At 38.9% G+C, this 25,171-nt stretch overlaps 1 protein-coding gene across 12 annotated transcripts in view; it reads right to left on the minus strand.

The window, feature by feature from the left end:
- Birc6 (baculoviral IAP repeat containing 6) overlaps positions 1–25,171 on the minus strand; it is a 167,167-nt gene that overhangs the window by 93,369 nt on the left and 48,627 nt on the right. For 7 of the 12 annotated variants that reach the window (XM_085833030.1, XM_085833027.1, XM_085833028.1 and 4 more), the window contains exons 10-22: positions 21,698–21,847; positions 17,296–17,521; positions 14,127–14,287; positions 12,899–13,030; positions 12,352–12,483; positions 10,275–10,456; positions 9,185–9,318; positions 8,237–8,398; positions 8,013–8,144; positions 7,352–7,449; positions 4,110–4,257; positions 3,314–3,447; positions 1,814–1,960 (exon numbers count right to left, since the gene is read on the minus strand). In XM_085833030.1, coding sequence (XP_085689156.1) covers positions 1,814–1,960; positions 3,314–3,447; positions 4,110–4,257; positions 7,352–7,449; positions 8,013–8,144; positions 8,237–8,398; positions 9,185–9,318; positions 10,275–10,456; positions 12,352–12,483; positions 12,899–13,030; positions 14,127–14,287; positions 17,296–17,521; positions 21,698–21,847 — 1,938 coding nt within the window. The remainder of the gene's footprint in view (positions 1–1,813; positions 1,961–3,313; positions 3,448–4,109; positions 4,258–7,351; positions 7,450–8,012; positions 8,145–8,236; positions 8,399–9,184; positions 9,319–10,274; positions 10,457–12,351; positions 12,484–12,898; positions 13,031–14,126; positions 14,288–17,295; positions 17,522–21,697; positions 21,848–25,171) is intronic. The other 5 variants (XM_021186109.3, XM_085833029.1, XM_085833031.1 and 2 more) reach the window with 3 other exon arrangements.

Raw genomic sequence — 25,171 nt, forward strand, 5'->3', positions numbered from 1 at the left:
AGGTTGGGTTGTCACTCAGTGACAAGGCACTTGCCTCAATGACCAGTCTCACCATGGATACGTTAGCATGAGCACTGCAATGCAGTGAAGCTGCCCCTGCTGCTCCAATTCTACAGTGGGGTGCTGGAACAATTCCCAATACTTTTCCCTCTTGAAGGAAGTTTTTTAGTGAAGTCCACAGCTAAGAGACTTTGAATTTTAAAGTACTTTGAATTTTAAAAGATGCTGGATAATTTAAAAGGACTGAACTTTTAATATGTAAAGACTGGGACTTATAAAGTTATTTAAGATCTTGGGGATGAGTAAGAACTAAGGGTTGAGGCTTACTAGTGATGTATTTGTGTGTCAAGTTGACAAGGGGTCAATTGTACTGGCTAGTTTTGTGTCAACTTGACACAGCTGGAGTTATCACAGAGACAGGAGCTTCAGTTGAGGAAATGCCTCCATGGGACCCAGCTGTAAGGCATTTTCTCAATTAGTGACCAAGGGGGAAAGGCCCCTTGTGGGTGGGACCACCTCTGGGCTGGCAGTCTTGGGTTCTATAAGAGAGCAGGCTGAGCAAGCCAGGGGAGGCAAGCCAGTAACGAACATCCCTCCATGGCCTCTCCATCAGCTCCTGCTTCCTGACCTGCTTGAGTTCCAGTCCTGACTTCCTTTGGTAATGAACAGCAGTGTGGAAGTGTAAGCTGAATAAACCCTTTCCTCCCCACCTGCTTCTTGGCCATGATGTTGGCACAGGAATAGAAACCCTGACTAAGACACTACATAAATTAAACTTAGTGGCTACTTCTACAATAAAAAGGTAGAAAGCAAATACACTAAATGAACTTATAAATTCTTTTAAAATTGTATCTCTTCTAGAGCCAAAATCCAGGATTATAAACTTCTGTGACTTCTCCTCAAAACTGTTTTTGTTGGTGTTTTTTAATTTGCTTCTTGGCAGAACTAGGGACTTCATCCAAATTCTTGAATGCACTTGGCAAGTACTCTCTCACACAGAGCTATGCCTTGGACTATTAATAGTAACTTAATGAAGAGGTTGAAAGAGAACCTGCTTAAATTAGTTTCTCAATAAAATCAACTTAAGATACTATTCAATACCTTCTATCAAGGAAAACAGACTAGGTCAAAATACAAATGTTCTTTACAATAAAACATACATTATATACATCGTAATATACATTATATATATCATATAACATAAGGGGCACAGAAAAAAATTAAAAAAAAAAAAAGATAAATATTTCCATGATTTACAGACCTAATGGTTAAATGAAGCAGTTTATCTAATCAATATTGTCCCCTATTTCATCATTTCAACATGTGCACGCTGTCACTAAGACTGGCTCTGGTTATAAAACCCAGGCTGTATTCAGTATTCTAGGTATTATACTCAGGTCAAAACCTAACCAAACTACTATTAGCTTTAAGTGCAACAAGTCACATCAGGATATCAAAGTCAAAACTACACTAGGCATCATCTAACGGTTGAAATGGCTACGGAAACACAGGCTCTACCTTACTCTTCCTTCTATTTTCTTTCTGGCTGATATTTCCCGTAATAAAAATACACATAAACACACATAGAAAATAAACATAAAAATAAAAGGATTTAAGAGAATGCTTTATTGGGTAAAGAAAAAAAAAACCTCAACTGATCTCACATATAAAATTACTCACGGTATTCCCTCCAAACATCCCTCTCTCCCATAGGTCTTCTCTTACCATGCAAACAAAGATATAATTTTAAATAGCTCATATCATTTTTTTGCATTATTACTGCATAAAGAACATAATAAAAGAAAATATATACCAGTAAACGTACTTGCATCATCCCTTTCTATTCTGGTTCCATCACTGGTTGACACGCAAGTAAAGTGAAGAGGTTCAACCTCTAGAAGTCCCGTGAGAGATGTGAAACTTCCCTCAGCAGCTGTGCAACTACTGACTTTTCCATTCCCTAGTACACAAAGAAAACTTCATAATGCATGAAGATGACTTTTACAAGGCATGAAGTAGCAATAATCATGATTATTTAGCCAAACTCAATTAGCATAAAATGCACAAAACTCACAATACATCAACAAAGGGCATATTAAAAAAACCTATAAACAGAGAAACTAGCTTCCTTCATACAAATGTCTACAGGAATGAAAGCAATTTGGTAGGAATTCACAGTAATAAGAAACTTATAATATGTACAAACTAAATCTTTTGAACAGTAAAATTACACTGGAATGATTACAATAAAAACAAAATTAAACTGGATTATAACTTGTTTTAAATATTGAAAACTTCTTTTATTGTTTTAATATTTGCATATGTCACTATAAAGGATTCTTAATCCACACTTCTGAAATACTCTATGAAACTTTTGACCACTAACATGGTGGACAAAAATTTCAGATTTTGGATTTCTGATTTGTCAGTGTGAGAGAGAGGGAGAGAGAGAGAGAGAGAGAAAGAGAGAGAGAGAGAGAGAGAGTGAGTGTGTGTGTGAGTGTGTGTTTACTTTTTGAGAACAGACAAAGAAACTGAGATATTAAGTAAAATGGCTTTAACCAATCATTACTGGTAGACGTTGGTCATAGGTGCCCCAGTAGAGAAGCTCACCAAGATGCTAAGCCCTCGTTTTCTGAAAAAGCAGGGGGTTTAGCTTTCTTAGAAAAGACTGACCCAGACTAGCTCACTCCAGTTACTTCTATTCAATCATAACACAAAATTGATTGGGGCTGGGAAAGGTTCCAACGACAAAAGTTGTCTTGCCCTTGCTGCCTAAGAAAGCAGACAGCCCACACAAATGTCAGTCTGTTTTGAACATGGCTAGCCATAATCAAAAGTAGGAACTCCAAGTTCACGAGGAGTGTCTTAAGACCAATGTTTGGGCAGGTACAAAATCTAAAGAGCTATTTCTTCAAGGTTCAAACAATCTCAAAACAATTTCTCAGCCTGCACTGATTAACCCAAACATAGCAAGGGCTTTACTGTAATATTGCACTCAAAGTCGGACACAAAAGCTACACTTTACATATTACATAGCACTATCATTCACCGGCATTATGGTTAAGTTCTAAAAAACCAAAAAACTTTAGTGTTCTGAAGACAAAAAATGTGAGTAGATATAATAAAGAGAGATGAGAACTTAAACTCATTACCTGACATTGAAAACTTAGACTCTGTACGTGACACTGACAAATTAGTCTCAGTACCTGACAATGAGAACTTCAACTCCGTACTTGACAAAGAGAAAACTGAACTGACTCTGAACACAGAACTCTTCGCTCCTTACTCACTTAGTAAAAGAGGTCAGTACCTGAAAGAACATCTGATAAGTCGATTTCATCTGACTGGACAGCAGTGCTGTTACTGTACACAGTTTTCCAAGAAGAGCCACTCATCTCCAAGTCAAAAAGAACTGGATCAAACGGGGAGCTGTACAGTCCATATCTGAGAAATGAGACAATGTATTCAATATTTTACCTTTCAGACAGTTATTGGAAAATTACTGAGCCAGGAGTGGTGGCGCACGCCTTCAATCCCAGCACTCGGAAGGCAGAGGCAGGCAAATTTCTGAGTTCAAGGCCAGCCTGGTCTACAAAGTGAGTTCCAGGACAGCCAGGGCTACACAGAGAAACCCTGTCTCAAAAAACCAAAAAAAAAAAAAAAAAAAAAAAATCAAAATCAGGATTTATAAAGTATCATAAAAGCAGTGTGTCAAATAAGAAATGTCCAACTTCAAAACCTGAAGACCAGAAGCTGCAAAGATAGCTTGATGGTTAGAGCAGTCGTTGCTGTTGTAGAAGACCAGGATTTGATTCCCAACACCCAATGGCCTTACAAGCATTGTATGCATATGGTGCAGACATAACATGCAGAAAAAAACAAAAACAAAAAACCACGTAAAATAAACTTAAAAACTAAAATGAGTTCTCTGGGTAAACATTAAAGTCTGTCACTAACAGCTGAAGAAAATAGTTCCCACAGGAAGGAGGACCTGACACTATTCATATTTAGAATGCATAGAACAAAATAAATACTTTTTAAGGTAAAAGAATGTTTTAGGTGAACCTAGTAATGAAGAGCTCCATGCCCGGTGATGGCAAGCATACCTTGTTTGAAGCAGAGCCTCCAGCGGTGTTAGCCTGTCCTGCAGCTGTCTGGACACGGCTGTAAGCAAGGCTGCACAAGCTGTGCTGCATCCAGCCAAGTCTTCATCCTTAACATAATTCAGCAGTACAAAATACCAATAGACAGAACCTGGAAAAACAATGAAACCATGCCCAGTTCTTCTTCAGCTCTAGCACACAGATCTTCAGGTCCCACATTTAAACATAAAGCTACCTTTGCTACAAAGACACTTGCTTGTTCTGGAAAGATAATCTTTAACAACATAGGGAGAATGGACAAAGAGTTCTAGAACACTAATAATATTAGCATCATTCTAAGAAACAGTCTTAATTTAAGAATAGCAGTGCTGGTAAAATAACACAACAGGAAATGGGCACTTGTCCAAAAGCCCAACAAAGTTTAAGTTCAATTCCCAGAACCAACACTGTATATTATCTTGACCTCCACATATTCACTGTGGCATGCATGCCCTACCATCCACAAACACAGAAATATTTTCCGAAGGAATTTATAACATTCAAGAGGTATATTAATCGAACTTGAGAGTATATCAAACCAGGCATGGTGGTGCATACATTCTTTAATCTCAGCACTTGGGAGTCAAAGGCAGACAGATCTCTTCAGTTCAGGGCTAACCTGATCTACAGAGCAAGTACCAGGATAGACAGGACTACATAGAGAGACCCGGTCTCAAAAACAAAACACAAAACAACAACAAAGAAGAGCACAACAATGTGCCAGCGTGATGAAACATGCCTGAATTCTAGCACTCAGGAAGCAAAGTCAGATCTCAGGGCCAGCCTGGTCTACAAAGCAAGTTCTAGAATAGCTGTGGCCACATAAAGATGCTATCTCAAAATAAGAGTATATTAATATGAAGAGCAGCATTTGTGAATAGTCACAAAAGCAGAGAATGGAAGTGCCAAATGAATATTCCTGAAATACTGCTTGTCGATACAAAATTGTTCTAAACACTGCATGGCCGTGTAAGCTTCAACTAGTACACATTAGCAACTGAATGGAGCACTACTCTAGACTGGCAGTCAGATAGAACCCATATGGCATGAATAAGAAGACCACAGCACATTAGACAGATGCCTTAGTAAAGAAATTTTAGTACTAAGTACATGCCCAGAATGTAAGCAACATACCACTAAAAACAATCCGTAAGAAACTGAAAGTCAGACCTTACTACAGTGAGCAAAATAATGTAAAATGCCATATTGTATGTAAGTGGTTCTCAATCTGTGAAATGCAGATATGGGGGATGGGGAAGGGGTCACATGGTGGATATCTTGTATATCAGATACTTACATTATGATTTGTAACCATGTCAAAAATTACTGTTATAAAGTAGCAAAAAATAAATTCATGATTAGGGCTGCCATGCAAACAAGGAACTATATTAAAAGGTCGCAGAATTAGGAAGTTGGGAACCACTGTGTACATACTTGACGGTTGTAGCATAACAGTCAAATTATGTTCAAGGCAAATATAAGCAGCCTAAGGTAATGAAAATCCACATTATTTACCAAATAACTTTGAGAAAGATTTCTCTGATTTACTACAAATATCAAATTCCTGTGAAATGTATAAATGAGTTGACTACTTGTGAAACAGAAACCGATTTGTGTAAATCTCTGCACCTGGGAAGTGAGAGCAGGGAGACTAGAAGTTAAAGGTCAGCCTCCAAGTTAAATAAGCCTGAGCTCATAATTAGATAAGCAAATAAATGAATAAATAAATGAGAGCATTACAAAACACTGTGAGAAATGCCTATAAAAAACACTAGCCTGTATGTAGAGACAGCTCAGTAGTTAAGAACAATGGCTTCTCTTACATAGAATCCTTATGGCAGCCCACAATCAGATGACTCTAGGTCCAGAGGATCTGCTGCCTCATCCTAGCCACCAAGGGCACTGCACACACATATACTTACATGTTGGCAAATGCTTATACAAAAGAAAAAACAAACAAACAAACAAACAAACAAACAAAAAAAAAAAAAACTAGATACACAGAGAGGTTAAAAGGCTAAGCCAGAATTCCTTCACAGTAACAGCAAGAGAGCTTATATAAAAGTTTCTATTACCTTATACAGGTACTATTAGTGGAGATAGCTTTTATAACTTCATTTATTCCTGAAAATCATTTCTATGGAATCTTCACAGGACCCTTTTGAAGCACTCAGTTTGCCATGGTCACTCTCAATAACATAACATATCACATCATATCATATCACATCATATCACATCATATCATATCATATCATATCATATCATATCATATCATATCATATATAACATCACCTGGGCAGCACAGCAGACCTAATGGCATGAGTCAGCCCTGATGGCCTGAGACTGAAGAGCTGCCTCTACCCCTTACTGACTAGGGCACTGGAAAACTGATAGGTAAGGGCAGTGCTGCAGAACTTCCACCATCCCTCACCCAGCCCATGTGGTGCAGGAGAGCTGGCAGGTTAATTAGCTTAAATCCCTTTCAAGCCCATAGCCAACATCTTTGAGTTGGCCAACCCAACATTTACCCCATCTAAGAACTGCATGAGCCCGTGGAGGGGCCAGTCCTACAGAACCAAAACTATAGGATAACAACAAAGAGAGCAGTCCCAGTGTGGTTCCAATATTGATAGTGTAGTAGAAGCCAGGGCCTTGAACCAGACCAATGACTCATTGTGATGAACATTTGCAAGGAAAGAAGTGTGGACAAAGGGTATACTGTGAGACACACTGTGACAGACTACCGCTTTCAATACAAGGTTTTTTTTCTGTTCTTGGGGGAAGGTTGCAAGAGCACATGGCAGGTAGGAAGAGATGAGTGGGATTGAAATATATGATGTGATATTCACAAAGAACCAATTAAAAAGTCAACAACAAGTAAGATGGACAGGGTTTCTCTGTGTAGCCCTGGCTATCCTGGAACTCACTCTGTTCAAGGCTGGCTGGCCTAGATCTGCCTGCAACTGCCTCGCAAGTGCTGAGAATAGAGGCACGTGCCACCACCATCAGGCATTGGACAACATTTTTGAGAAATTATAGCTGAGACTCTCTGATGTCCACTGCAAATGTACCTACACAAATAGGTGCACCTACACACAAACATAAACATACCCAATAACAAAAACTGAACTAATCATCCAGACAAGCTACAATAAGAACAAAATAACTTATTCACTATAAATATTTATTAAAGTAACTTTACATACCACCAGTTGCTGCTGCTGGTAAAAAGCACATATTATCAAGTAAGGCCTTCAATAGAACCGATCCAAATCCAGGCTGACAGGGCTCGCATTTGCCATTACTGGAAAATTGTTTAGTAAGAGAATTTAAAGACATTATTTATTATACTGACTTAAATTAAACTCTAAACTTGGCATAGTAGTTATATAAATATATAGTTAAATGTATATATACATTTATTTATATATTTAACTATATATAAATTATATATAAAAGAAAAAAGCCATATCACCAAGAATTTTCTCCCGGGTTAGACGATTACCATTACTAAGAAAAGCTAATACACAGATTCATCCCTCTCAAATGCTTTCTAGACAGTAAAGTCTCAGGGTTTACAGCTGAAGACTGAGCAAGACTGTTAAGTAACAAGGATAAGGCAGTGGCCAATCAAGCACTAGGAGTCAGGGCTCCACTCATCAAATTCTCATGAATTAATTAAGCCCCGCTGACGTAACTTAACAATGCATTTCACCCTAAGAAATCCCAAATTTTTCTTTAGGACAAAACAGTTATCAACTGTTGAAAAGTTACTCATACATTTGATGAGAATCAAATCCCATTATAGACAAAATATGAACACCAAAGCGCAAATACAGTTTAAAAAAAAAAAATAGACACACCAACCTAATGCACAAGGCTAGAAACCGAGCACATTTATGGGCTATACTTCGTCCTGCCTCAAAGAAGCATACACGGACAATATCGGAAAGACATTTCCGTGTTTTAGAAAGTAGGCACTCATTTCCTTCCTTTGAGCTGCAAAACAAGAGCAAACAGATTCACTTTGGACTCTGAATCATAACAGCTAAAGGATAATCATTAAAGCAAACAGAATCCTAATGATTAACCTGCCAGATCCATTGGAATGGACTCCTGCTAACCAGCAGAGAGCATCCAACACAAGACTCTGAGCGTGCTCTGTGACCTGCCCATCATCTGATCGTCTACAAAGCGTGTTAAGAAGCTTCTCATGAAATTCTGAAAACTGTAACATGGCGCAACGCTGAACCCTAAGGAGAGAAAGTATAAATACGTTATAGGTGTTTACACCAGTAAAAACAGGACAATCAGACTAGTGCTAATAATGAATATAACAAATAAAGTTTTCAGGGGTGGCCACGTAGTTCAGTAGTAGAGAACTTAAACCAGCCATGTTTAAGACTCTAACAATGCAAAAGAGGAGAATAAAAAAAGGATAAAAATGCTTTTTGAGTCAGTCATCGTGGCACACGCCTTTAATCCCAGCACTTGGGAGGCAGAGGCAGGCGGATTTCTGAGTTCCGGGCCAGCCTGGTCTACAGAGTGAGTTCCAGGACAGCCAGGGCTACACAGAGAAACCCTGCCTCGAGAAAAAAAAAAAAGAAAAAAAGAATGCTTTTCGAATAGTCTTATGTGCTGTACAGAACTTGAACTCTGTTTTAAAGAAAAACAAGTTTACAATAATGTGAGCTAAGAGAATGTGGCTGTGTCCTTACATTTCTCCCTTTCATGGTACACATTAAGTACTATATACAACCGGGATAAGCGGTGAAGGCAACGAGTAACGTCCTCAGCCAATGCCATTTACTGAGAGAATGAGAAAGCAAGCGAGCACTTCCGGTTGAAAAGTTCAATCACTGTGTATTTATACTTTTATTGTTAACAGCACAGTCGCCATATATGATGAGGCTCCTTAAATACTTAGCATGTAGGGCTTGGAGACAAGAGAATCAACTCGGGATCAGTGAAAAGTACCTGAAACTGTTTCAAAACCAAAACCAGGACAAAACAACGGCACACTAAAGAAATGTGATTACCTTTCCTTACAAATTGAGGTTTTCTTAAACCTCCGAATGGTGACAGAGACCTCTTGAAGTAAATCACAACCCCGCAGGTTTTCAGACTTTCGGGTGCCTCCTGAATTTTCATTTTTAACATTAGATGATTTCTCCTAATTTAATAACAATAAGTATGAGACAAACAAATCAAACTAAACTAAAAATATAAAAATAAGACTCCAATAAAAAATTCAGACTAAAATGATAAATTCCTAGTTTTCCGCATTATTTTAACAGAAAAAATATAGTCAAGATTTTTGAAGCCCAATAATTAAAAATAAAGAACCAAAATACTGAATCCAATCCCAAGCTACAGAACGCTAACATACACCTGTAATATAGCACCTGTTCGGCCTACCATCTCCTGCTTGGCCTACCATATACTGTTCAACCTAACTCAGTTAATTTGAGGATTAACTCTGATAAAGACCTTGATAAACTGTATATACAAAGTGATGGGTGCTGATACTGATGCTAAGATTTCTTAATAATAATAATAATGATAATAATAATGATAGCCGGGTGTGGTGGCGCATGCCTTTAATCCCAGCACTTGGGAGGCAGAGGCAGGCAGATTTTCTGAGGCCAGCCTGGTCTGCAAAGTGAGTTCCAGGACAGCCAGGGCTACACAGAAAAACCTGTCTCGAAAAAAAACAAAAAAATAAATGTGTAAATTAAAAAAAAAATAATAATGATAAAGGAAAAAAAAACCCAAGTTCAGGAAAATCTTCACTCAGACAAGTATGGAAGCCTTGCATACCTATAGAAAATTAATCAAGGCCATCTCTAAAGTTATTCAGCAACAGCATTCTCAAGCATCACTGGAACAGAAAAGCTGTGAATTTAAAGGAAAGGACCTTCTAAAACTGCTCCCTTTTCAATAGTCTATAAAAGCTGATTCTTAATCCGAAGTTAGCAGAAAACATTTTCGTAATTATATGCATTCTGAAATCATCATAAGGAAAAATCAGAAATAGACCAAGGAGCAAACAAACGATTAACCAAGAGAAGCACCCCTGCCAACAAAGCTCAACAATAGCATTGCTCCCGTTCAAAACCAGGGTCTTACCTTGCCTGCTGCAACTTTGGCCAAGAGAGAAGCCAGTGAGTATCCCTTGTGACCCTGCTGTTTAAGAGATGGAAGCCTCACAACAGGACGCAGGCCACTGCTGCACATCTCATCTGCTGCTCCTCGGTCACTCACTGCTTTGACATGAATTAAAAATGAACGGTACTTCCCTCCTGCCATACCTGGACAAGGGAAGAGTGAGAAAATAATTTATTACCTCATCATCATGGAGCAAGATTAAATGCTAACTCCACAAAAGAAAAATACAGGCCAGAAATAACATATATCACCTGATTGCATAACAGGACAATTTTGATATGATAGTCCAAAAAAAAAAAAAAAGTCTCAGCAAATTTAGAAAACTGTAACTACAGATATCATTAAACATATCTGTTCCAGTGACATTTTAATTAGATGGTTTTGTAAACTATTTAAAAAAAAAAAACACAAGCAAAAGCAGATTGTAAAGGATTACTGTCAACAAATGATTATGGTAGCATATGACCTATGATCTAACCTTTTTGAAATGATTGTTTTATCTGTTAATTATGTTTATGTGTCAGTGTGAGCATGTCCTTATGTATGTGCGCTCAGTGCCTTAAGGACAATAGGTGTTCAAACCCTGAAATGGGAGTTACAAATAGTTATGAGCTGCCTGACGTGGTACTCGTACTGAACACAGGTCTCTTTGCCTCACTCTCCCTTATCTAACATTCCTGTCTGTCCATTGATATAAGTGTGTGAATGCGTACATAAAGCAGTTTAATAGTTATAGTTAAAAAAAAAAATCAAAGACATATTTTTACCTCAGTTAAGAAAAACTTTTAAGTGAAGAAAAAATGGTTTGAGATATACACACACACCCATATACCCAGGATTTGGGTAATGAATATGCTGCTTTTAGGCATGCAACAAATTCCTTCTTCCCATTAGGTTTCTTCTCATATATAATAGTGCCTACACCTTGGTTAACTAAAACTCCTGTAATTGTATCTCTCAAGAAGAAAGCACTCAACAGTCACTAAGCTGAGATCACAGATCCCATCTATAATATAAAATGTTGCAAAAATATCCTCAAATAAATAGACCTAACCAAACCATCATACTACTGCTACAGTGGGCTACATATTTTAATAGCTGCAAACCCATCTGCTGTTTCCCACATCCCTGCCTGCCCCTAGGGTTGGACTACTTGTCACTTGTTTTTCTCTGACCCAAGTAGTCCCAGGGCTGTTAAACTCTTCTTACTAATACACCCGACTACTAGGACCTGATAGGACTCCCCATCTCAATCTGCTGTTTGACACAATTCATACTTTCACTCTTCCATTAGATTCCGCAATCACTGCTTCTATCACTTAAAGATCGTGAGAACCAGGTGTGGTGGCACACAACTCTGATCCTAGCTCTAAGGAGATAGAGGCAGATAGATGATTCTCTGAGTTCCAGGCCAGTTTGATTTACATAATCAATAGCAGGATAGTCAGGGTTATGGAGATCCTGTGTCAAAAATAATTGTGAGCTCATGAGGGAAATTTGATTTAAAAAAAATGCTGCAAAGCACTAAGAGTTTCCTTAGTCATGCTGTGTGACACATCCCCGTGTTTTATCTAAACATTTTCCCACTTACAAGTTTATGTTATAGTCTAAAAAATGTAAGAGATTTGATTTTTCATACCACTACTTCCCAGAATGAACCCAAATAGTATCTCAAATCTTTAACAAATAACATACAGTCAAGAGATACAATGAAACTTGTATATACAGAACTTACCTTTATCTACGGGGTGTATGTTTCAAAACCACCCTGAATGCTGACCCCTATATAAAGCATGCACTTTCCTGAAACACCGAACTGTGATGAAGCCCCATAACCCTATCTCTAAGACCTGAAAAACCTAGAGTCAGTTCACATACACAAACACTCAGGATAGGTGATATCCTCACACGTAGAAAGATGCTAGAAGTTCTAGTCAAAGTTCCAAACAAAACAGCATTTTTGTGATCAGTTTTCAAAAGTGTCTTTTGTATTATGCTGGCATTATTTACTCTACTTTTACAAAACATCTCACTTTACCTTTAACAAGTTTGGGGCTTGTCAATGTCAACATCCCAGCATGACCTGATAGGTCCAGACCACTAGCAAGCCATACTGGGCCACACAGAATGTCTTCTTTATGGTCCTCTAAGAATGGACATAACCTAAGACCTAAAAAGAAAAATATGTATTTTTCTTTCAGAATATTATCAGAAATCCAATAAAGATATATCCATCCCATTTCCATATGATACCACCACATAAAATACAATTCATAAAATGTGTTCCAACAACTCATTAGTATAATCAGTTATCGGTTACATGTTATTTTCTACTCTCATTTTATATTTCACCTTGACTTTGAAAAGAGGAGCTATAGAATCATGAATTGATTTCAAATTGCAAGGCATAAAAGACTAAATCACAAGTATTAGTGCAGCTATATTCACAAAGGTGAGATGGAAGTTACAGCACATTGCAAAAGCAGAATTATAAGTTATTTGCCACAAGGAAGTCTTCCCCACAGGATGCATTACAATCACTACTCCTTTACTGCCAGGGACAACAGCTCTGTGGTTGAACTCACACTGTGACTCCTCTACATCCATGTGGTGCATTTCTTCATTCAAATCAACCAGGGACGGGTTCCCATTATGTTCCACTTCAATGTTAAGAGCTGGAGACAAAGGAAAGGTGATCTGCCTATCTACTGCTGTTTCTAGAGGATAAAAATATTAGTAAACTTAATTTTGCTCAATATCAATAATTTTTGTGCCTAAAACTCTAAAATCTTTTGCTAAACAGGGAGCTACTAGGATTTCACCATAGATGCTATACAATACTTGTCAAGAAGAGAAAATTAAATTCAATGATTTTATATTTTGTCTTCACTACAAACAGTAATAAAATATTGCTTGAAGATATAATTTGTTGGCAACTAAATTAAAAGTTCCTCCCTAAGCTGCACAATACAAATACCTACAAAGTTCTAAAGATACCAACTGCCTAAGTCCTAGATTCTCTAAATGAAAATGTCATGAGAATACACAGATGAATACACAGACACACACACACACACACACACCCCTCCCTCCTCTCTTAAGTATGCAAACACACAAAGACATTCTGGCAAAGGAACATTTTCAGATCAGAATGTTTGTACCCTTATGTCCTCATTTTACACTGATCTTATACTCAATTTTTAAAATGAATTTTCAAAGAAAAAGGGAAGAAAAAAGAATGGAGGGAGGGAGGGAGGGAGAGAAGAGAAGAGAAGAGAAGAGAAGAGAAGAGAAGAGAAGAGAAGAGAAGAGAAGAGACGAGACGAGACGAGACGAGACGAGACGAGACGAGACGAGACGAGACGAGACGAGACGAGACGAGACCAGTAATGAGACCTAATATCTAGTTCCTACCACGGTAAATCCATGGAAAATTGCTATTATTTCTGGCATTACATAAAAGTCTAGCTTGACTGATTACTTTCAAATAATAATTTTCAAAACAGTTTCTCTTACCATCAATTCTTCCTTTAAAAAAGACAAAGAATAAAGCTGGCAGTCACAGAAGTGGAACTAATGTCACTTCACAAAAGACATGATTAAACTATTTACCATCATAAATTCTGAAAATTACTAAGTTACTGGAAAAATGTGAAATGTACTTTAGATGACTCTCTTGAGTGGTTTTAGAAAACAAAACTAGAAGGTCGCCAGCGCTGGAGAGCACAAGAGTCACAAGAACAACAGTCAAGCTCGTGGAGAGACACCAAGCCCAGGACAAGGCCTTCCAGTAGTAGCTCTGACCCCTCTTACCATTGGCTTTCCCTAGGCCTGGAGCTTTGTTCTTCAGCAGTGTCACTTGTATCTGGGGGACACTGGTGATGTTGGAGTTCAGAACAAATTTGAAGTCCACATGTCCAACCATACAGGCTTTAGGTAGAACCAATTCAAACACATGTTCATCCCAGCTGTTGCTGTCAGATAAGGTAAAAAATGTTAAATGAAGAAAAACACTTCCTTCATACACCAAAATATCATTAGCATCACATCACCTTTTCTACTCCTTGTTTTCTCAACAAGGAGTAGGTGTGGTGGTTAGTAACCGGAAACACAGAACTCATGATGAAGAAACAAGAAATAGAGGCCACCCTGGTATTCAGAGTTCTAAACAAAACTGAAATACAAGGACACTGCCTCAAAAAAGAAAAGAAAAGAAGAGGGGACATCCTTGCTAGATCCCTGTCTGCAAGCATAACAGGATTGGTGCTCACCCATGGGATGGGTCTCAAGTTGTGCTGGTTGATTGTTGCCCCTTCCCTCAGTTTCTGCTCCATCCCCGGTGACTGCATTTCTTGTAGACACAATGAATTTTGGGTCAAAAGCTTTGTGGGTGGGCTGGCGTCCCTATCACTCCAATGGAGTTCCCACCATACTACAGAAGGTAGCCTCTTCAGGTTCCATATTCCCAATGTCGTGAGACAGAACTAAGGTCACCCTTACTGATTCTTGGGCACCTCCCTTATCCAAGGTCTCCGTCTTGTCCTAAAGATGCCCCCCCCCACCTCCTCACACCCATCAGTTGCAGATTTCCATTCATTATCATAGCATCTATCCATCTCACACCTGATCCTGAACACCCCTCCCCACTCTATCCAGCAGCTGATGCAGACAGATACACAACAGACACCCACAGCCAAACAGTGGATGGAGCTTGGGGACTCTTAGAGAAGAACAGGAGGAAGGATTGCAGTCTCTAAGGGGATAGAAACTCTATAAGAAGACCAACAGTCAACTAACCTGGATGCCTGGGGCTCTCAGAGTCTGAACCACCAACTAAAGAATATAGGGAGTTGGACCTAAGCCTGCTTGCACATATGTAGTTGATGTACATCTTGGTCTTCATGCGGGTGTGGAAAAACTGAAACAGGGGCTATCCTAAAAGCTGTTGTCTGTAAGTGGGATATGCTCTTCTAGCTTGGCTGCCTTGTCTGGCCTCTGTGAAAGAGGATGCTCCTAGCCTCAGAGAGACTTGATGTACCAGGACACAGGGATACCCAGGGAGGTCCCTATTTGCCCAGAAAAGAGAGGGGGGGGCGTGATGGGGGAGGAAGGCAGTGAGTAAGACAAATAAACTTTTTAAAAAAGAAAAAAATTAACAAGAAAAGAAAAGACAAGACAAGAAAAGACAAAAGAAAAGAAAAGAAGAAATGGGCAGTGATGGCACACATCTTTAATCCCAGCTGTTGGTAAGCAGAGGCATGCGGAATTGAGTTTGAGTCCAGCCTAATCTACAGAACTGAGTTCTAGGACAGCCAAGACTACACAGAGAAACCCTTGTCTCAGAAAAAAATAGGAGGGGAGGGAGGGAGGGAAAGAGGGAAGGAGAGAAAGAGGAGGAAAGAAGAGATGACAAAAAAAGAAAGGAAAAAACAGAAAGGGGAGGGAAGGGGAAAGGGGGAAGAAGGGGGAAGAAAGGGAAAGAGGAAAGGGGGAAAGGGGGAAAGGTAAATTGGAAAGAGGAAAGGGGAAATGAAAGGAAAGGAGGGATAGAGGCTGCACAGATTGCTCAGGGGTTAAAAGAGCCCATTTCCAAGGGATGGAAGTTCATTTACAAGGTACTAAACCCAGTACCAAGGCAGCTGATATCTTCTTTTGGCCTCAATGGTCACACATATACATGAGGCATACATTCAAACAGATATAGCCATACATATGAATAAATTAAAATAAACCCGTCTTATTTTTGTTTGTTAAAAGTGAAACTTAGGGCATTAATCTTAGCAATCTGTACCTGCCTTGAGATTTGTTATAACAAAGCCCCCACACAAATAAATAAGATAGAATATTTTTAAATAAAAATAAGATAACAGCAGGGCGTGGCAGCACACACCTTTAATCCCAGCACTTGGGAGGCAGAGGCAGGCAGATTTCTGAGATCAAGGCCACCCTGGTCTACAAAGTGAGTTCCAGGACAGCCAGGGCTACACAGAGAAACCCTGTCTCGAGAAAAACCAAACCAAACCAAAACAAAACAAAACAAAGCCTTTGACATTCAAAGAGGGCTTCTATCATGTATCAATTACCTGAAGATTCCTGGGCCCCAACCAAGATCTATAAATGAGATCCTAGAATTTTCATTGTAAAATAAGAACTTCTTACTTCATCTCTTCTATTGCTACAAAATGTCCTTTCTCACATCATAGGTTAAATATATATCAGCAACTTCCTTGCCCTTTATCTTTAAATTATATCCAGATTCCCACTACTCTTTTAACTTTCTCCATCATTATTACTATCTTCTAAGGTACCATCAACAACTCAACAACCAAACTCAAGTCTTTGCATGTACCAGTACCATCACCACAATCCATAACCATGCCCACCTGTACTTTGTTGTCAAAGCTTTACGGTGCTCAAAGGCCTCTAACCCCTCAGCTCCTAAAATGCAGAAGCGGGACCTTACTTCCTACCACTAGTTCTCGCTACTACGTTCAAAACCCTCCAACAATAGTGGTTTTCTTACTCTAGAAACTGTAAGATGTCAGAGGCTTCATACTTGCACTGCCCATGAATCAGAATCTCTATACAGAGCTTTCTACCATTGCTCTCTCTTGCACGGGTGTGTACTCTCCTCCCCAAGCTCTAGGTTAATCTAATCACAGCCATCTGGGGACTATGACTATATAGAATAGGATATACCTGTTCACTGTTTGATGCTCACTAAAATATGACTTTCGCAACACTAGTGTCTGAAACAGTGGCTGGTTTTACACACAAGAGTTTAAATTTTTACTCTCAAATAACAATAATGAGTCATCTCATATTATCCTACAAGTCAAAGCAATAACAGGAATATCCAAAATCAAATGACAAATACAAAGAGAAAGTTATTAATACTCCAATATTAAGAGAAACAGTAAGACGGCTGAGAACTCCATGTTACTTCTAAGGAGAGTCCAAGCTCCATGGAGAAGCCGCATACCTGTCGGTTTGCAGTTTCCAGGTCCGGGTGTGCTGAGCAGCATCACCGTGGTGCTGCTGGTGCAGATGCTGCGGATGCCGTCTTTGCTGCTGTTCTTGCTGAACTTCTACCCAACATGGAGGAACAGTTGCTGAAAATCGTGGAGTCAGTGTTTCAAATCGAGTTAGTTCTACTAGAGACGTCAAGATTTCAAGTGTGAAAGGCTGGTCCACCAATAAGTCAACTCCTTAACAGTAGTAAGTGCAGTTTTTGAAACAGATTTAAAAAGAAAAAGAAAAGACATTATTTTAGTTCTTATTTCAGTTCTTTTTTTTTATTTGTCTATTCAAAATATAACACTGCCAAATATATGAAAAAAACGAATAAAATAAACTAAGGAATCCATACTAAGTAGTACTGGCTAAGGGACAGCTCATACTCAGTCCTCCCAAATCCAGTCTGTTAGAAAAAGGCAAATAGGGCTGGAGAAACGGCTCCGTGGTTAAGAGCACTGACTGCTCTTCTGAAGGTCCCAATTCCCAGCAACCACATGGTGGCTCACAAAACCATCTGTAACAAGACCTGATGTCCCCTTCTGGTGTGTCTGAAGACAGCTACAGTGTACTCAAATAAATAAATAAATAAATCTTTAAAGTTAAAACAAAACAAACAAACAAAACAAAACGGGGAAATAACTGAGGGCAATAAAGTCAATAGTACTAAACTACCAATTACCACACTCAGATAAGTGGTTACTTTTGATAACATGTCATTTACAAAGCAAATGCAAGGTAGCAGCAATTACAAAAGAAATGCCCTTTTGGCCAGGCGGTGGTGGGGCACGCCTTTAATCCCAGCACTTGGGAGGCAGAGGCAGGCGGATTTCTGAGTTCGAGGCCAGCCTGGTCTACAAAGTGAGTTCCAGGACAGCCAGGGCTATAAGAGAAACCCTGTCTTGAAAAACCAAAAAAAAAAAAAGAAATGCCCTTTTGGAGCTGGAGAGATGGCTCAGCAGTTAAGAGCACTGACTGCTCTTCCAGAGGTCCCAGCAACCACATGGTGGCTCACAACCATCTGTAATGGGATCCGATGCCCTCTTCTGGTGTATCTGAAGACAGTTATAGTATACTCATATATCTTTAAAAAATTTTTTTTAAAAAAGAAATGCCCTTTTATAATCATGTAAAACAGCCAAAGGCAATAAACACAAAGATTTAACTATTCTTTCTCTTCTATGATAAAGACATCCTCTAGACACATGCCAGTAGTAAATAAACATTGAAAATTACCATATTCTATGTCACTAATTCCTAAAATGAGCTATACTATTAACTAGTGATCACCAAAAGATTACTTCTTGTATAAGAGAAAAACATCAAAATGTTGAACTATAAGATACCATAAAGAATAAGTAACAAGTTTAGCTATTGCTCCTACTTAGCATGTGTTTTAAAAGTTTTTATGGGGAGAAATTGGAGTTTTACTGTGTAGACAAAACTGGCAACAAAGTCAGAATACTCCAGAGTCTGAGCCTCTCAAGTGCAAATATTAGAGGCCTGCAGCACTACAGCTGACTCTTAGAGCGCATTTTTCACTGACAATGCCTCAAGCATCTTTTACTAATTTACTACTTTTTAAAACGTTTACTGAGTATTCTGTTAAGATTTACTTCATTAAATATTTATGTTTATGAATCTCTGCCTGCCTGCCTGCATGTATGTATGTATGTATGTATGTACACCAGGTGTGTGCCTGGGATGTATGTATGTATGTATGTATGTACACCAGGTGTGTGCCTGGGATGTATGTATGTATGTATGTACACCAGGTGTGTGCCTGGGAGTAGTGGAGGTTAGAAGAGGGGGTCAGATCTGGACCTGGAGTTACAGGGGGCTATGAGTCACTGTATGGTTACTGGAAATCAAACACAGGTTATCTACAAGAGCAATGAGTATTCTTACCCACTGAGCTAACTCTCCAGTCCTTTTCTTTTCTGTTTTCTGTTTGGTTTGGTTTGTTTAGTTCTGTTCGTGAGACAAGATCTCACTATGTCCCCTTGGGTAGTCTGGAATCCACAGAGATCAACCAATCTATGCCTCTGCCCCCAGAATACTGGGGTTAAATTTGTGCCGCCAAGCCTCCTTAAATTTCTTTTTAACATTAGGTTAAGAAGATAAACTGTGGTATGTGTTAAGAGTTACAGAAGCACAGAAGGAGTAAATGGCTATGCAGAGGGAGAGGTACAAGGATGGGGTACAGGTCAGTGAGAGGACTTCTCTCCTATCCATAAAGCACTGGCTTCGATCCACAGCATGGGTTCTGAGGACGAGGAAACTGCAATGGACTGGATGAAGTGTGACAGACAAAGGGAAAGAGAACATGAAATGTCACGAACATAAAACTGAATTATATACTTCATAAATCATAAGTTGGGGCTGGAAAGAATGGTTCAGTGGTTAAGAGCACTGGCTGTTCTTTTCAAGCAGAGCACCCAAGTTGGATTCCCAGGACCCACATAAGGAGCTCACAACTGTCTGTAACTCCAGTGACAAGGAATCTAATGTCCTCTTCTAGACTGTGCAGCATTAGATATGCATGTGGTGCTGGTGCACAGACATATATGCAGGTAATACATCATACACATAAAATAAACATATTTTAAAAGAAATCCTGAAGTTTTCCTGAGCATGGTAGCATATACCTGTGATCTCAGTGCTCAGTGGGCAAGGCTAGGTGAATATCTGAATTGGAGGCTAGCCTGGTCTACACAGTAAGTCTAATGCTAGCCAGAGCTACATAATGAAACCTTTTTTATTTTTAAGATTTTTATGAAAAAAAATTCTGTATTTTTTGAGAAGCAGCCTACAATTGCTTCATAAATGTCAACAATGCCAAGAAGAGCTTTTAAGCAGGAATTATATGCTATTGCTATGTTTTTTGTAAAATCCTAAAAACAGAAGAGTATAGATGGGAACAAAAAGTAAAAGTAGCAAGCTGGACACTAGGGAACACCAGCCTGCCCTCTGTCAGGAGACCTAGGAGAAGGGAAAATTCAGCCCAGGTAATACTGATAGACCTGTAACTGGAGTTTGGCCATGGACAGTGTGACCAGCAAAAAAAAAAAACAACAAACACACACAATGTTATCCAGAGGTTAAGAAATATGGCAATGACAATGTAAATAAATCTCTGCAGTAAGAATGTCTCTTAGCTATTCAATTACATGTACTATTAAGACTATTACTCCACTCCATTGATTCTACACTTACTTACTATTCCTCTGTTCTATATTGTATGTGTGTGTGCATGCCTTATGTGAGTATGTGCATCTGAGTGCAGCACCCTCAGAGACCAGAGGCATCAGATCTCCTCGGAGCTAGAATTACAGACTGTCGAAGAACAATGAACTATGACACTCTGGGAGAGCAGACAGTGCTCTTAACCGCTGAGCCTCTTCTCCAACCCCAGTGTCCCTTTCTTTCACATTGTATTCCTTAATTAAACTAAAAGCTATGTATTGAGAGAAAAGGGCAGGCAAGATGCCTCTGAGCGTAAAAGCGCCTACTACCACACCAAACAACCTGGATTCACTCCAGGACTCATGTAGTAGAGAGAACCAGTTCCTACAAGTGTTCTCTGACTTCCACAGACGTGCTGTGGCGAGCACGCACACACACACACACACACACACACACACACACACACAGACAAACACACACACACATAAATAAAGACATAAATACATGAATAAAATGTAATTTATAAAAACATAAGAGAAATGATAGTTTTACTTCTTAGGCAGATCTCATAAATATTGTGTAGTCTATGAAAATACTTTCTTTTGGGCTGGAGAGATGGCTCAGCGGTTAAGAGCACTGGCTTTTCTTCCAGAGGTCCTGCGTTCAATTCTCAGCCACCACATGGTGGCTCACAACCATCTATAATAGGATCTGATGCCCTCTTCTGGTGTGTCCAAGGAGAACCACAGTATACTCAGATACATAAAATAAATAAATCTTTTAAAAAAAGAAAAGAAAAGAAAGAAAACACTTTCTTTCTATACTAAGTTTGTGTAACATTTTTCAGATACCAGGAAGGTAATTATAATAGTATAATAATAAACCTGGTCAAAGAATGTCTTTCTAATTGTAACAATGAAGAATTCATTATAAGAAACAAACAGGGGCTGGTGAGATGGCTCAGTGGGTAAGAGCACCCGACTGCTCTTCCGAAGGTCCAGAGTTCAAAAATCCCAGCAACCACATGGTGGCTCACAACCATCCGCAACGAGATCTGGTTCCCTCTTCTGGAGTGTCTGAAGACAGCTACAGTGTACTTACATATAATAAATAAATCTTAAAAAAAAAAAAAAAAAAGAAACAAACAAAATATTACAAGGATATTTTAAAAAGTAGTATCTTACCTGAAATACCAGGACTTGAAGGATTTGATAAAGGTCTGGAACCTTCTAGAGATGGTTCTATTCCTTTAGAAAGGGATCCATCTACCAGAATATCAGCTTCATCAATATCATCACAGGTTCCTCCAATTTGGAGAAAATGAAGCTCACCACCTACAGTATAGTAAAATTTCATCAACAAATACATATAAAATAGTTTTTAATTAAATGGAGTATTAGTTAAAATTCATAATTTGTTCAAATAGTACTTAACACCCAGATAAAAACCACTACAGCAATTACCTATGTCAAAAAATTTGGAGATTTAGTCTCAATGAGCTACAACCAATTAAGTAACGAAAATAGAATACAGAGATTTATTTTAAGACTACTAAAATGGCTGGGCAGTGGTGGCTCACGCCATTAATCCCAGCACTTGGGAGGCAGAGGCAGGCAGATTTCTGAGTTTGAGGCCAGCCTGGCTACAGAGTGAGTTCCAGGACAGCCAGGACTGCACCGAGAAACCCTGTCTCAAAAAAAGAAAAAACAAACAAACATAAAAACCCATAAACAAACAAACAAACAAAAGACTACATGCAAAAAACCTGGCTTCAATTTCTACCACCTACATGATGGCTCACACCATTTGTAACTCCAATTCCAGGGGATCTTACAGGTTTGTGTGGCCTCCAAGGGCACAAGCACATGTACAAACAACACATGAAAGCAAAACACTCATACACATCTGTTAAAAAGGTATTTATTCTCATCCTCTTTACATCATATAACACATTAGTTTTATACCTTTAACTAATTTATCTGTTACTGTGATCACCTTACGGATGAGTACACTAACACAGTAGCTATATATATTAACATCCATAGGCCAATCTCTTAATTCCAGGAGTAAGAAAAATAAACAGATATTTTAACTTTTGATGTGCTCACAATGGAATTTTTTTACAAAGCAAATCAAATTTCTAATTTTCATACCTGTCACATAAAAACTTACAGCAAACTCAGCAAGTATGTGAGACTAAAACCAAAACTCCATGATTACAAATAATGTTCCATTGTAACACGAGTTTATGTAGTTACACTTCCAAAAGAGAACATATATGTGTGTGTATGCAAAATATATATTATGTATATATAAAGCTATAAAACTTACAGACAACCAAAGTGAGGTAAATAATGAGAACCAGGTAACTCACGGCCACTTCCTAAGGAAATATGACCTACAGAACTTTGAAAGTTAAAAAATGTTAGTTTCAAGAGAGATACCAACAAGTCCTTCTACTTAAGGTTACAGTCCTGTGTAGGACAAGCAAAGCACTAAAGACCAAGCATCTATCAGAAATGCAAGTAGCAAGTCAAGTAACAAGGGCTGGACAATCTCTACCCACATAACCCTCAGATGTTTCACACAAGGTCACCAACAGCCAGAGAGGCCCCAAGTCAGCCCAGGCTATTAAGCCTCCACATCAATGCAAAAGTGACTTGAGGAATTCCATTAGAAAATAAAGGCAGAGAGAACAGACAGGACCATACTGCATAAAGTTGTCAGACACAAAATCTGAATGAACTAAGCATGCTGACACTGAAACAGTAAGAAACAAGCCTTCCTCCAAGTCCCTTTCAGAAACAAAGTCATCCTATTTAAACTCAGGATGGAGGGGGTTGCCATCCCACAGTCAAAACCCTGACCCATAATTGTTCCTGTTTGAAAGAAATGCAGGGATGGTAATGGAGAGGAGCCTGAGGAAAAGAAGGTCCAGGGGCAGGCCCAAAGTAGGATCCAGCTCAAGGGGAGGTCCCAAGGCCTGACACTATTACTAAACCAATGGAGCACTCACAAAGAGACCTACCATGACCGCACAGCTGAAAGAGTCATATGCAGATATTTGCACCCAACCAATGGACAGAAGCTGCTGACCCCTGTTGCTGAATTAGGAAAGGCTGGAAGAAGCTGAGGAGGAGGGTGACCCTGCAGGAGGATCAGCAGTCTCAATTAACCTGACCCCCAATGTCTCAAACACTGGACCTCCAACCAGGCAGTATACACCAGCTGATATGAGGCCCCCAGCACATATACAGCAGAGGACTTCCAGTTCTGGGTTCAGTCAGAGAAGATGCACCTAACTCTAAAGAGACTGGAGGCCCCAGGGAGTTTAGACATCTGGGTGGGTGGGGGAGTGGGGGTTGGGGCTGATGAAATCTGGAGTGTTAAATAGATAAGTACATACATACATACATACATACATACATACAACTAACAAACAAAAAAGTAGGATGAAAGTTTCTCAAGAAACTTTCACTGCAGATGAACCATATATTCCAGCAATTCTACTACGGGGTAAACTTTCAAAGGGCAGCACTGTGTCAAAGAAACATTTGCACGTCCAAGTTCACAGAAGTGCTGAATTCACAACAGACAGCAAAAGTGCCCTTAAACTAATGAATGAAAAGAAAAGGCTGACACAAGTATATAATGTAATATACTTAGCCATAAAAACCAATGAAACCCTGTCATTTACAATAACTTGAGCAGAACTAGAGATCATTATGTTAGGCAAAAAATAAATAAATAAATAAATCAGAAAAGTACCTCAATGAAGTGACTCCTATGAAATGTAAAAAAGCTGATATATCTCCTATAAGTTCAGAGCAGAATGACAGTTACAGAGACCAGGGTCAAGGAAGAGGGAAATGTGTAATGGTTTATCAGTGGACACTACCAATACAGCAGCAGCAAGTAGCTCTGGGGTAACGACTATACACTGCACATAACAACACATATTAACAGGTCAAAGGCCACTAGAAAGGACTTCAAAGTTTCTTCCACAAAGACATGATGAGTGAGGAGATAAATGCACTTAACAGGATTTAAACATTACTCAAAAGTATTACTTAATATACAGCTCTATATTGCTCAATACACAGATGTATTAAATATGAATAACAATGAATAATGCTTCTAGCTTTGTTCATGTTACAATTATTTATAATAATAATTTTTAGAGCTCAAGAAATGGCAAAGTCCATAAAGAGTAGAGTTTGGATCCCCAGAACTCGGGTAAACATCAAAAGGTATGATGGCCACTTGAAACTTCAGTGCTCAAAAGCCTGAGACGGGCCATGTGGAACAAGCTGGCTACTAGAATAGCTGATCAAAACCTGGACACAACTGAGAGGCCCTGCCTCAGTGGAACTGGAGAGTTAGAGAAAGGCTCTCAATGTCAGCCCTGGAACTGCATGCACAAGCTTACACATAGGGGAAGTTGGTCTTCGTGACACACCTGAAATCCCAGCATTGAAGAGAGTTCAAGGACAGCCAGGAAAATCAGCTATCACAAGAGACTGCTTCTTGATAATCCTACTGTCCTAACTCTAAGAATATATAAATCTACTTTCAAATTCTTACTAAATTGTATCTCTCATCAAAAAATAAATAATTAATTAATTAAACCCTTATTGCATTCTACACATATTAGGTTC

The sequence above is a fragment of the Mus caroli genome, unplaced genomic scaffold, assembly GCF_978045245.1.
Source record: "Mus caroli unplaced genomic scaffold, Mus_caroli_1 scaffold_18, whole genome shotgun sequence".
In the NCBI taxonomy this organism is placed as follows: domain Eukaryota; kingdom Metazoa; phylum Chordata; class Mammalia; order Rodentia; family Muridae; genus Mus; species Mus caroli.